We start from the raw sequence: 13,707 nt of genomic DNA on the forward strand, positions 1-13,707 counted from the left end.
CTCCAAAATTCAGTATAATTCAAACTTTAAAGACTGATATCCGGAGGCAGTTTAGTATCTAATCATTTACGAAGTTCACAATATTAAAGAAAGATACAATTCATGCAGTAGTGAACAAACTAGGAACACCTGGCAGCCAAAAATATTTGTGGCAAGGGGAACATCCACAAGTGGAATCTGCACTTTTCAAGTGGTTTTATCAACAAAGGTCTCCAGGACTGCCCATAAACGGTGTGATGTTAAAGACGAAAGTTGACTACATTTCCAATGGGGAAAAATGTCTTTGCGAGAAATATCTTGTATCACCGAATCACGCCGTATTTCAGAGAATCTTTCGGCCAATTTTCTCAACTGACTGATGTACTGGTTAAACATGCAAAAACTTGACAGAACTGATATTGTCGGTATGATGTATTTGCAAAATTATCCAAAAACTTCCACCGCATACCAAACATATTGATTCCGACTAGTTACTCTGTTTTTACAGCTTTCTTCGGCGATCAAAATATACAAGAATGGGAATAAAATCAACGAATTATTATTTTTTTAAATTGAAAATCCCCCATTTCCTTCTTTAAATATATTACATATGTTGATACTCAATTATATTGTGCTGGATAATGACTTTCTACCAGTTTAACTTTGTTAAATACTGCAGAAACAAAAGAAAAACTGTGTATACGAACGATTATGAGACTAGGGTGGGTTTATGCAACTCCTTCGGATACAAAGAGCACTTGGCTTTGCGAGAAATTTCCGAGGGGTTATGAGCACTCGTAAAACTGGCTTCTACTGTACCTATACAAAGTAGGGATATTCGGATCGGTAACCTCGGATCCAAATATCTGTGGATATTGCCCTTCATCAGATACATCGGATCCTAAGTCGCAGAAGACATCGGATCTGGATCCGAAATGTTAAATTATAGCTTCAGTGAATGCAACGCCCCACAAGAGTGGAAAGAGTTCAGATTCTCTTTTCGAATGCGCCGTCGCACTGCGATGCTTGTCCTACTCATGAACCATTTTGTTAAAAAGATCTCACAGGGGTTACATAGCAGAATTTCGGAGAAATAAAAAAGGCAAAATACGCCTAGCACATTGTGTGAATCTTCCCATGAGATTGAATAAACATCGGGGGAATCTCAGCATTGTAGGATATTAACCACGCCAAAGTAACTACGTCGCAGATTTCAGAAAATCACAAGCAAAGCATGAATCTTCCCAAGAGATTGAACAACAATTGGGGGAATCTTAACATTGTAAGACAATAACCACGGCGCATATTTCCCAAAACCACCCTCGGCCCTCCATCGGCCCTCCATCGGCCCGTGCCTCTGATTTTTTTATTCTTTTCCAAGATCACACAGACCATAAATCATTGTTTCCGAAGGAAAATATCAAGTTTCACGAGAACAATCGAAAGGTGTTTCATTCATACCCAGTCTCACCAACTCACCCCTTTTGGCCTACCTGCTCGATTCTCCGTTTCTGGAGAACAAATGCTAGGTGAGTGACTGTCTGGGCCATAAGATGTCTCAATAGCTTCGGCAATTGGATGACGTGCATGAGATTTTAAAAAGAATGAGACCAAACGTGACACATTTCTGACGATATTTTAGTTTTTTCAGCTCTAATTGATTGCCACTAACTTTTCTAGTTTCAACTAGACTATAATTATATTCAACACTGTCCAAACAGCACAATTTTCAAAGAAGCAAGCGTAGCATTAGCCCCCTCAAACAAGTAGAGACGGAATGTCACCCGGCTTCGCTTTGAAGGCAGCGACGTCACAAAATCTGACATGTTCATCCTCGACTCCCTCATTAGTGGTCTCGTTGCTTGAAAGATCGCGCTCCTTCGCCTCCACCTCTCCTTTACGCACTTCTGCTGCCCACCCCTTCCTCTCGATGTCGCTGAGCAGTTGTCTCGTTCTGTTCACACACTCGTAGCACATGAAGTCAATGTTGTTCTAAACATTGTCAATTACTTTGTAGATTGCGCAGTTGCAATGTAATTTAATGATATATTGATGAAATATTTGATTGTGTGGAAACATTTTTATTGAGATAAGGAGAGCTCAACGTATGTCATATGCGTGCACTGTGGTGTGAAACTATCGTGAGTAAGTGCAAAAATCCTGGATCTGTCCATCACTAATTAAATGTATTATACAAATATTAATCTTTATTTGTGACAATGATGGAAAAAATAAATGAGAGTATACCTAGATGAATACATTTTAAAATTTTAAAAATTGTTATAAGTGGACTAACAATAAATTATAGTTAATATATAATGAAATTTGTACTTAAGAACAAAACAGACTAGTTAGGTAGGCAATAACAAACGGGTCTGTTAGGAATTTTTAAATGAAAATTTTGGTTGATGAAAAATATCAACATCTGAGCATATGTTATTAAAATCTCTATCCTGTACATAGGTAAATAAAATATGTAATTGCAACCACTGTATGGAAGGGAAAATTGATTTTTAAATCTTGTATGTAATGCAGGAACATTTATATTAATTAGATCTTACAAATCATAAATCGTTTATTTAACAATGCAGACAAGAACATCAAACCCAATTGTTTTCTCCTGTTATACAGTGAATTGAAATAAAGTAATTGTATAAAGTAAAGTGAATTAATAAAACATTTATTTGATGATTTCAATTGGCATTGATTACTGATCTAAAATATCAAATCGGAATCTTAGGACACTGAGGTGGTTGACACATCGAAGGACTCTGTGAGTCATCGGTGAATGTTGCTGCCTCAAGGCAAGGACTACATGTTGTGACTCATGCCAGGGTGATTACATTCAGTTGCATTCTTAAATCAAAGCTATTATTTACTTTTTCATTTGCATCTTAGGAACATGTGCTGTAGTTTTGACAAATAATGGTGCCAACCGGTCATTATGTGCCAATCTGGCTGCAGCCAACTGTTTTACTATTGACCATCTGAGAAAGCCTGATAACTTCAAGTTTGTAGAAAATGCTAAAATGTACTACATTTCGGTAAGTACTTATTAATTTATACATTATGCAGTCCAAGGAATGATGAAAATGATAGTAGAACTAAAGTGATTTTATTCCATTTTTTTCAGGGTTTCTTTTTAACTGTCTCTCCAGATTCAATCTTAGAAGTTGCAAACTATGCGTTATCAAAGAATCGGCTATTTATGATGAATCTCAGTGCTCCTTTCATATGTCATGCCTTTAGTAAGCAGTTAATGGATGTTTTTCCCTTCATAGATATTCTTTTCGGAAATGATTGTGTAAGTATATTTTGTGCTCCTTTTCATCCCTAAAATGAAAGAATTTAAAACAAACTATAGTAAATGATACTCTTCCTTTCTATGTTGTAGATGATAAAATACTTGATGATGCCTGCTAAAAAACAGGATTATCTCAAGTTGTCATTTAGCACCCTTGGATTTTCATTTATCGAACATCACTAAGCTTGGCTGGAACTTAATGGGAAGGGGGACTTATTAACACCCTCTATGTCTTGCATTGAGGACTGATGTTAACCCTCATTTACTCTTATTAATTTAGGAAGCTGCTGCTTTTGGTGCTTCACAAAATATTGAGTACTCAAATTTACAAGAATTGGCTTTAAAGATGTCTAATTTAGAGAAGAGAAACACAAATAGGAGCAGAATTATAATCATCACTCAAGGTGGAAATCCAACTATTGTTGCCAAAGGTGAGTTTTTTCATCTCATTTCAATTCACTTGACTCATTTTATTGAATATGTACTGTGTCTTGACGATAGTTTTGGCTGAGACTTTTTTGGAAGCAATGCCATCAATGTTGGATGAAAATATTTTTTTCTTTTTGTGTGTTAAACTCAAATTCACTTCATGAGGAAAAATAAGTGTGAAAATGAGTGAATTGATGGACTTTTTTGATGCCAAGACAAGGTGAATGTTTTACCTCTCTTGATTATAGGAAAAACCAATGAATATTGAGTAAAATTCAACATTTTATGTGGATAAGTGGTACATTAGGGTGGTCCTTATTTTTCGATTTTTCGTATTTCTCTTGGGATGCCCCCTCATTTAATGCCAATTGGTGTAAAAACATATCCTGTAAAATGTTATTGCAATTGGATGACGGGAAAACATGCTGCATCGCACTCAAAGTTGAGAAATTTTGGTATTTTTGGCTGTTTTTCGGATATGAATGACGATAAGAAGGCGCTGGTATTTTTCAACTGATTTTCTATGGTTACTAACTATACACTGGACATTTGGCATGCTGCTCCTAAAATATTTTCCATTTGTGACCAGTGGTTCCCGAGATACAGCCCCAAGAGTGAGCGTGTCCCACCCTAGGCAGACATTTTTTGGTGGCACTCGGGTTGCATGCACTCAACATTTGTTGATCATTCTCACTAATCGTAAAACCATAAAATTGTTTTGATAAACTTTAAAATTCCTCAATATAAACTTGAATACTATGTTTGTCTCCGCTTAAACTGGTGTTAATTTATTGTCGGCAATAAATTAAATTAAATTTAATAAAAATAAATTAAATTTAATGTCGGCAATAAATTAACACCAGTAAACTGGTGTTCATTTAATGGCGGCATATACTATTGATTTGTGCAGCATTGAACTGTTTGATTCATTGTAAAAGAAATGTTTTAGTCCATGAATTTGATTTTTGAGGAGCTGCTATATCGCTGCTATATGTGGAGCATATCAATTAACCCCCTACCCCCCATATAGTGGGGTAGCATTAGTCTCACTATTGCAGCCTTTGGGTGATGTAAATTAAATTTTGTGAATGATGTACGTATTGATCTTTCTATGCCTGCTATTTTGGTTTTGGTCCAGTTAATCACTCCAAATGTATACGTCAACACAGGTACAAATGTGTACAGTGTACCGCAAAAGTATTGATGGCTTTTATTGTATTTCGTGCATTTAATTCTGTTTAACAACCAGCACAAGAAGCATTCTATTGAATAGAAAGGTAGAACTATGGGCCCAGAAGGAATTACATGGACGACACATCAATGACCTCAATCAACCATATGTTGATAAAATCTCATCAAACAAATGGTTGTCATTGGGTGAACTTTAAGGAGAAACCGAAGGATTCATGCTGGCAATACAAGACCAGGTTGTTCACACTAAAAATTATGCAAAGTACATCCTGGGTGATAAAAGCATAACGGATGACAAATGTAGAAGATGCTAAGTGCCAGAAACAATCCAACACATTATATCTGGCTGTAAGATGTTAGCTAGTACAGAATATTTAAGTAGACATAATCAAGTAGCAAAAATTATCCACCAGAAACTGGCCTACCAATGCAAGTTAATAGATACCAAGACCCCATACTACGAGTACCACCCTGAAACAGTTTAAAATTGATTACGATTTGCCTATCCAAACAGATAAAACTATAGTTAATAACAGGCCAGATATAATGTTGATAAGAAATATAGAACTTGTTACATAGTTGATATTGCTGTGCCACTGTGGCATAACATCGAAAAGAAAATAGCCAAAAAAATAAATAAGTACTAAGAATTGGCAATAGAGATGAAAAGAATATGGAACAGGTTTATATAGCTCCAATTGTCATCTCAGCTACCGGTGTCATTCCAAAACATATACAAAACAGTTTCAAAATACTCAACCTTCATCCAAATACATACACCAAATTGTAAAAGGCTGTAATAATTTCAACCTGTCATATCACGAGAAAATTTCTCAACGCAATTCAGTAGTAAAGAGTTACCTTGGTGATAACCCGTGCTCTTAACACTAAAACAACTCCGTGAAAGCTGAAGAAAATTTAAAGGAAAAAATAGTAATAACAATAATGATATTAATTATCATTTGTCTGCCTTATGCTTTAAAATTTAATTTCATAGAATTATCCCGTCTTCAATCTTGACTCATTCATGTTGTAGATGGTGCTGTGAAGGAATACCCTGCACCTCAACTGCCAGCTGAAAAGATTGTGGATACCAATGGAGCTGGTGATGCATTTGTTGGTGGTAAGATAAATCTAGCATTTTCCTACCTCACTCACAAGCCCTTGTATTTGTGATGTTATTGCTGTGAAATACCACTTTTGGACACCCTAGGAAATGCACTTGGATTGAAGGCTGTGCAACAAAATAGCCAATTATTTAGAGCCTTTGTCATCCAAATTTTCTTTGGTAAATTTTGTGTTGAGTGGTATCATGTTATTTAAGCTTAAAAACCTATTTTTTATCAATGGGATAGCATAAAAATGCGTTTCTTTAATAATTCATGAAGGGATTTCTCCTGGTCAAGGCAGCAATGGCAATAGCACAATTCTTGTGTGATTAGCCGGCCAGACCCCATGAAAGGGGACTTAATTCTTTGTTTGTTCATGAATGGGTAAAAAAAACTACTTTATGCAGCAAAAATTCAGGAGATTAACTTTAAAATACTCTATTATAGCTGAAAAGTTGTTTCGCTACATTTTTAGCCATGCAACTGGATTTATTGCCAATGGTGAAATAAACTTGCAATCTTACCATCAACAGTTAAGTTTACTGTTCGTTTATGTTAAAAGTTGCTTATTTTTAACAAAAGTATTTAAAATTTCAATCTCAAACTATCAAGCATTCCATTTTATCAAACAAACATTTTTACTTGTAGCTTAAATGCTATGCTCTTTTTCTCACAGGATTCTTAGCAAAGTTGGTGGCTGATAAACCAATTGAGACATGCCTTCGTGCAGCATTTTACACTGCTACTCATGTTATTCAAAGAGTCGGCTGTACCTGTGTCGGAACACCTGATGAGGAAATTCTTCAAGATTAATACTACTCGGCAGTTAATATTGTCAACACAAAATAGCCAATGAAGAATCTCGTAATGTTGGCATGGTACTTCTATGATACTCAAGTAGCTTGCTTTATTTGATGCAAATCTCATGACCCTACTTAATGATTGGCGAAAAAGCTCTCGGCAAAGCTTGAAAACAATCGAATCAAATCAGGAATCCAAAATGGTAAATGGCTATTTTACTTAAATTTTACATTTTTGTCTTTTTTGTGCAGTTTTTGTCGTTTTGAGATGAAGTGTGTGGAAATTATCCCGAAACCTCCAAGTATTTTATTATTACTCCCTTGATAATACACTTAAAGTATCATACTTAATGTAATGCCATAATATTCAGTCAGTTCACAGTATATTAGGGACATGCATGACAAAAAGTACGGTGAAATATGAAATTAGGCCCATCGAATAAGTTCTGAAGTCATTTTTTACCTTCACATTCATTGTGTAAAATTGACTTGTGTTAATTTTTCTTGTTGAGTATTAAATAGTTATTAGCATTAGTACTTCTGGGAGGCCTTGTGCTGTGCTTAGGGTCTTTGACATAACTCATCCATGTTTAGATGGATTGATATTGTGCCAAAATATGAGTGCAGCTTGAAATAAGGAAACATTTTGCATGAAGTTTCTCAGAGATGAAGCATTTTAATGGATATTTATCCATCCTTCACATGCATTATGGCCATGTAAGGTAGATTTCCGGTACTGAATAATGCCAGATTCCAGTCGCACAATTCATTTAAGGTACTACGATTTCGCATTGCGGGGAAATTTCCCTTGGAAGTAGGTATTAACACTTGTTCCTCTGGAAACAAGCTGCATTTGTTAATATGAGCAACAATGTGAAAACCATAAATTGGAAGAAATTGTTTGTTTGTGAAAAATGTTAGCAGTTAAATGATGCTAATTTATTTTCATATTATATTTCAAGATTTTACCTCTGTAAGTTGTATTTTTGGTGTGTATATTGTGCTTTTATTTTGTGTTTGAGCTGCAACAACACCTTACAAGCTCTACTTGACCATCTTTCTCTTGCAATTGGCACTAAGGCTACTCCAGTGATTGTTATTGAGTTCCTAGTCATGAGCTGTCTTGGCTTGGGGCTTGGGCATCAATAGAATTCAAAAGTGCTATTCTTTTAGCCAATGCCATCATGATTTGTTGTAAAGTAAGTCTTTAATGGTGAGTTTCTGTTTGAAAGAAACGTCAGGTTTTTACTTTTCCACCCCTGCCTTGATGCAATGTGACAGATACATAATTGAAAAAAGGGCATGAGACTACGGCCTTTCCTCTGCCCTGTCAAATTTCTGGAGCTACCTTACTTTCAGTGCCTTTGACTTTGTCAGGCAGCATTTTTGGCTGTTAAATTGAAGTATGCAATGAGTTGACCAAGTGTCTTGCCAGGTTGTGAGAAATGCCTTGCCTTAATGTCCCTTTATGGAAATCGTCTCTATCTCAATTGCTGTCCCCATGACAAAACTTGTCTCTGTTACCATTTTGCAAAAATATTTTCGAGCCTGAAGCTCATACGCAATGGGTGTGGGCATATCCTAGAGTTAAAACTTTTACTATTTCAGATTCTTAAGTTACTTATTTCAAGTGGCAGATATGATCTCCTTTGGTTTTAAAACTCAGAATAATTTACTACTGTGTGTTTTTTTTTTGGTGTTGAACACCTAAATTGGAAGTGTGTCATTGGTTACCATTTTATGAGATTTTATGAATCGGTATCATACATTATTTTGTATCCAATTTTTTTGTGCCAATTAAAGTGAATGCTTGGTAAAATTGAGCTCCAAATGACTTAAGTAAATGAGGGAATCCATTTTAAATATTAAGTAATATATAAATAGTTCTTGCGCATTGTAGAGTGAGTGAGAGATGTAATCTTGTGGATTAGTACATACCTAGTTTTTACCCCTAGAGTTTGCTTTGTTTGTCAATTTTAATTCATTGAATGAGACTATGAGTCGAAAAAATTACAGTGTTGTTCATTTAGTTGATCCGTCAAAAAATATTGCGAACACTTATTTATCCCCCAGGGAAATTTTTCCATGCTATGCTTTTTTCTTTTGTAGGGTAATATATTATGTATTAACCAAGGGCAGCTTTTTATAAGTTGATGTCACTTTAAAATTATTTTCCCTTGGTGTGCCTCAGCTTATTCTTATACATGAGATTTAGTTACTTAATTTTTTATTCACCTAACCGCCTGGTAATTATACATAGTTTTAAGTGTTGTTACACGTTGTGCTTGAAGCACTGTGCACATTATTTAACCATAAAAAGTTATATCTGCTCAAATTCTTCAGTTTTAACATGGATACTTCAAATCTCAATGATAGGGAGGTGTAAACAAAGGCATGAGTATTTGGGTTTTTTAATGTGATAGTTTTCCATTTACCATAGAATTTGGATTGAGAATTCTGGTTGACAGAAAATATCTCATGTATCCATATTCATTTTGACAGAAAATATTGTCGGTATGATACCAAATAGGGTTTTAATGGATGGTCAATGTGCTTAAAAGAATACAGTTACTGGTCCAATAGCCATTTAAAATCTTTTCAGTGGTAGGTACTGGAGATGGGTCGGTTCTGGTACCCGGTTCTCGGTACTGCCGGTTCTTGCCTGTGGAACTGGTATCGAGAACCGATCGCATCAAGTCGGTACTTTGGAACCGGCTCGGAACGGTGGCGGGGATTTGAATTTGGCGCCAAAAGCCAAAATTGTGTGCAGCGTATTCAAGGCCAAAAAGTAAAAAAGATTGATTAAAAAATGCATATATTATATTTCCGATCGCATGGCGTCCACGATTTTTTCTTATGAGAGTTGCTGGCTAACACGTGCATTTAAGGGTTCATCTGTTTGTCGCTATCGCCAACATTGTAACATTTCCATAGGCGCGGCCGCAGTCAAATGAGCCGACTTTTTGCCTGCCGCCGTCTACGGCGTGGCGCTGTTCCTTCAACTTACCATAGGTCTCTTTGTCAAACGGGTTGAATCGATCCATTGACGGCACGGCCCCCATTTCAATCTGGCTCGGCGATGCGCCATCTAAGGTGTGAAATACAGACAATGCTACATTGAGGCCGCTTTCGGATGATACAACTTTTTGCTGGCCGCCGTTCATGTGAAATTCAGGTGGCTCTCAGATGAGACAACTCTCTGTAATGCCGTGTGCTGTGCCATGAATGGTAGCCGGTGCAAAATCGTATTGTCTGAAAGTGGTCTTAAGATTGAATCATGTACATGTACAGTAATTCTTCGGCATACAAGCAAGATGCGATCTGAGAGCTTATTCCGAAGTTGATCAACCTATGCAAGGCATCGAAAAGTGTGGTTATCCTGCAGAATGCAGCACTACATTACAATTTTGTGTTTGCTCATGGCCGCTCAGTTTATCCACAGTGTTGCTGTACCGGCGTGTTGAGCAGTTTATTGTTGAAGTCAGGGGTACAGCTAGGAATCAAGGTTGGGGGGGTTTTAGGAGCAACAAATACTTATGGGAGTTGGGGTATTGCATAACCACCAGGGTAAGTGGGAGTTGCGGGGGCCCTCCTCCAGAAAAATTTTAAGATTAATGGTTCAAAATGACTAGTTTTACCGCTTTATGAGAGATATTTGATTAATCTTAGCACTATTCTATAAGTAATACTAATCCATTAAGTAAAATGGATTAAACTTAAAAATTTCTCTGAGCTCTAGGGGGGGGTTTATCCCCCAAAACCCCCCCCCCCCTCGCTGCGCCACTGGTTGAGGTTATAAGAACTGTGGCAGTGAAACATACGAATAAGTTGTCAATTAAAGTAACAAATTAAGTTACTTCGCAGAATACAATATATTCTGAACTGACTCACAGGTTACAACAAATTAACGGATGATGTCATCAGGAGTTCACTTTCATTTCACAGTCAGGGGTATCACTATTGTTCCTGATGCTATGCAGTATATAAACTGTGCTCCAAGCATATTTTGTGCAGGCCTTCAAAATCAACATCGACCACTACTGTTTTCAGTAAACACCTGTTCAGTACTTAAAGACAATATTTATACTAAAAAAAGGAATAAATAGGGTAAAAATGCTGAATTTTTTAAATCAAAACCCGGAGAGAGAACCAGTGGCTGCCTCATGTAGTGTGACAAATTGGTAGATCATACATTCTTCAACAATGTGGTATTTAAACTTTTACTAGGCAAATAAAATTTTGGAGACTATCTTAAGTTTTTTTTACAAAGCTTCCCTCCTGATTTATATCTTTAGTGAAATTATTTTCGTTCACTTCTTTTGCTTGGTCATTAAAATTTGCTATTGTAGCGTCCGCCCCGTGCTTTTTGTGCGACGGGGATCGAACTCGGCTTCGCCGTGTGGGTCCTTGCCTTTGGGTGCCGTAAGCAATGAATTGATTCAAGCTGTAGTTTTTATAGATAGGAAAAGGCACTTTACCTTTGGGTCTCCCGAGAAGCGTACCGGCTTGAACAGGCGGAGGTCGCGAAGAGGCGGATAGACGTCGGGCGTTCGGCAAGGCTGACACTCTCGCTTTTCCCTTGGATGTTCGCGGGATGCCGGGAAAGTACTGGTTACCGACAGGGTATCTCAATACGGCGCGGAGTAGACGGGCGATCTCTGCTGCACCAAGTGACGACCCCTCGTGATACACACCCCGGTTGTCACTCCCCAAACACCAACTGCCTTCCTTCAGATTTTGAGAGTTTTTATATTCAAAATCTTGGCCCCCTAGGTCCTATCCTCCCCCCCCAGTTGACCTATAGGACTATATGGGGCTCTAGGAAGTGGAGTGTTTGTTACGACAACTCCATGGTGTTGCATCTTCCCGTCCTCTCCAAGAGTATTTTTGTGTGCCGTATTTCGCCTTTCGCTTTCTTAGCCTCGAGTCATCCTCCCCTTCCGCCTCGCTTCGCGCGCATAGTCACCTGCTAGCGAGGGAGTAAACACTTTCGTAACCGAATTTGCCGCAAATATCTTGCGCTCAAATTCCGGTCATCACACCGCTCCCCGCTGTCTCTAAATTGAGCCGTCTCTATCACGAGACTGCTCACATTTTAAACCATTTTTTTTTTTTTGTGTGTGCTTCTCGTGAGTGTCCCACCCTCCAGTTAACCGCCATTTCCTCTTTATTCTTATAATACAATGCTTGTAAAGTTTTTGTACAAAAATTTCTTCTTGTTACTGTGGAGCTCGTAGCATCTCCATCTCCTCTGGTGCCGATGGTGTAGGCGGGGGTTGAATCGACCGCTTCCGGAACCGGCGGAAGATCGCGACCCCCGTTGCGCATATGGCGGCTCCTGCCGTAAGGATCAGGCCAAGGTAGGAGATGGTGTGCACAGATGGTACCCATGACGGTTCTTCTAGGGCCTCTGCTTCCTGGAGCATCTCGTGGACCTGCTCCACCGGAATACCTCCCTGGCTCCCGAAGATGCGACGAGACTGGTGGACGAGGTTCTCCAGTCTCTGTTGTTTCTCCGCCGATGGGTTGTTGACATAGTGCTGTAGTGGGCCTTGCAAGATGTCCTTCATCTCCGGCATGTAGATATCCCTCCGTCGGGTGGTGAGGGCTGAGCTCCGGTGGAAGAAAGGGGTCAGCACCTGTCCCTCGCTGTAGCCGGAACATCCGGGTCGCAGCTCCACCACCCCGGTGCCGCTGAGAAAGTCTTCTGTGACGTTCAAGGCTTCCTCTCTCCCGGGGCATCTCTGTAGGAAGTGGCTCCTCCGCGGGACGCTGTATACCCACCGATTGGTGGACTTGGTTCTGTAAAACAATGCTCTGGGGTGGGGGATTAGTACATTGTACCGTTTTGTCAGCTCTGCGGCCAACCGCGAAGTAACGTTACTAATCTTCGCGACGATTAGTTCATTTCTTCGTGCCAGAGCGTACGTGGAATTGACAATAGTCGCCTGCAACTTTATCAAATGCACGCTCTGCTGGTTGGTTGTTTTCAGCGACACCACATCTTTTCGATCAATGCCCTATCGGACGACCCCGACCTGAAGGTCCGACTGCGGCCCTGCAGCCCTTCGGAAGTACAGCGGCTGCCCTTCTACCTCGATCACCCCACCCTGGATGAGCGGCGGGAGCCAGCACCTTTTTAGAAACCAATTAATATTGTCCCAATTTATCTGTCTCTTGTATGCATAATTGGGAGGAGGGAAAAAAAATATATATATATATATATATATATATATATATATATGTATATATCCAATAAAATAAAAATAAAAAAAAAAAAGAATGAATTGGAGTTGCCCACGACTTATTATCCACCTGAAAACCGTTTAAATCCCACACGAAAACAACCGAAAATCTTTCACCATTAGTTCCGCGCGGCCATCCCGCGTTTCGTCACCCCTTTTTGTTTACACTTCCCTCGTCAGCTCGACCGGTCCTCGGCTGCGGAGGGGGTACCGATGTGGCGGGGGAGAGAGGGTGGGTAGTGAGGGAGGGGAAGGTCTTGAAGGGGGACCCGTGTCCCACTCGACACCTGGGACGACACAATATGGCGGGAGGGGAGGGGAGGGCTCTTGCCTCCTCCGTCGTCGTCCTTTCACTTTTTCTTCGGCTGGTAGGGGAGGGGAGGCGGGGGCACGAGGGGCATCACTTAGTTTGCACTGTTTTAAACGATTCACATGCACTATTTGAGCGCCTTTATGCCCTTGTACACTTTTAATTCTATAGTTCACCGGACTGGTTTGCTCTAAGATTTCATATGGCCCTTCCCAATGTTTATCTAACTTTCTAGTTGTCCCTGGCCGTGTAGCGTCTTTTCGCACGAACACCCAGTCCCCCTGTTGGAACGATACTTCCGTAGCACGTTTGTTATACTCCTTCGCCTGTGCCGCATGTC

The 13,707-nt window shown here is 39.2% G+C and overlaps 1 protein-coding gene across 1 annotated transcript in view; it reads left to right on the forward strand.

Moving 5' to 3' along the window:
- LOC124170749 (adenosine kinase 2) overlaps positions 1-8,631 on the forward strand; it is a 41,639-nt gene extending 33,008 nt beyond the window's left edge. The window contains exons 4-8 of the mRNA XM_046549676.1: positions 2,878-3,023; positions 3,113-3,283; positions 3,564-3,714; positions 5,940-6,026; positions 6,689-8,631. Of these exons, the coding sequence (XP_046405632.1) occupies positions 2,878-3,023; positions 3,113-3,283; positions 3,564-3,714; positions 5,940-6,026; positions 6,689-6,825 (692 nt within the window). The 3' untranslated portion in view covers positions 6,826-8,631. The remainder of the gene's footprint in view (positions 1-2,877; positions 3,024-3,112; positions 3,284-3,563; positions 3,715-5,939; positions 6,027-6,688) is intronic.
- Positions 8,632-13,707: the final 5,076 nt, after the last annotated feature.

The sequence above is a fragment of the Ischnura elegans genome, chromosome X (assembly GCF_921293095.1).
Source record: "Ischnura elegans chromosome X, ioIscEleg1.1, whole genome shotgun sequence".
Lineage (NCBI taxonomy): Eukaryota > Metazoa > Arthropoda > Insecta > Odonata > Coenagrionidae > Ischnura > Ischnura elegans.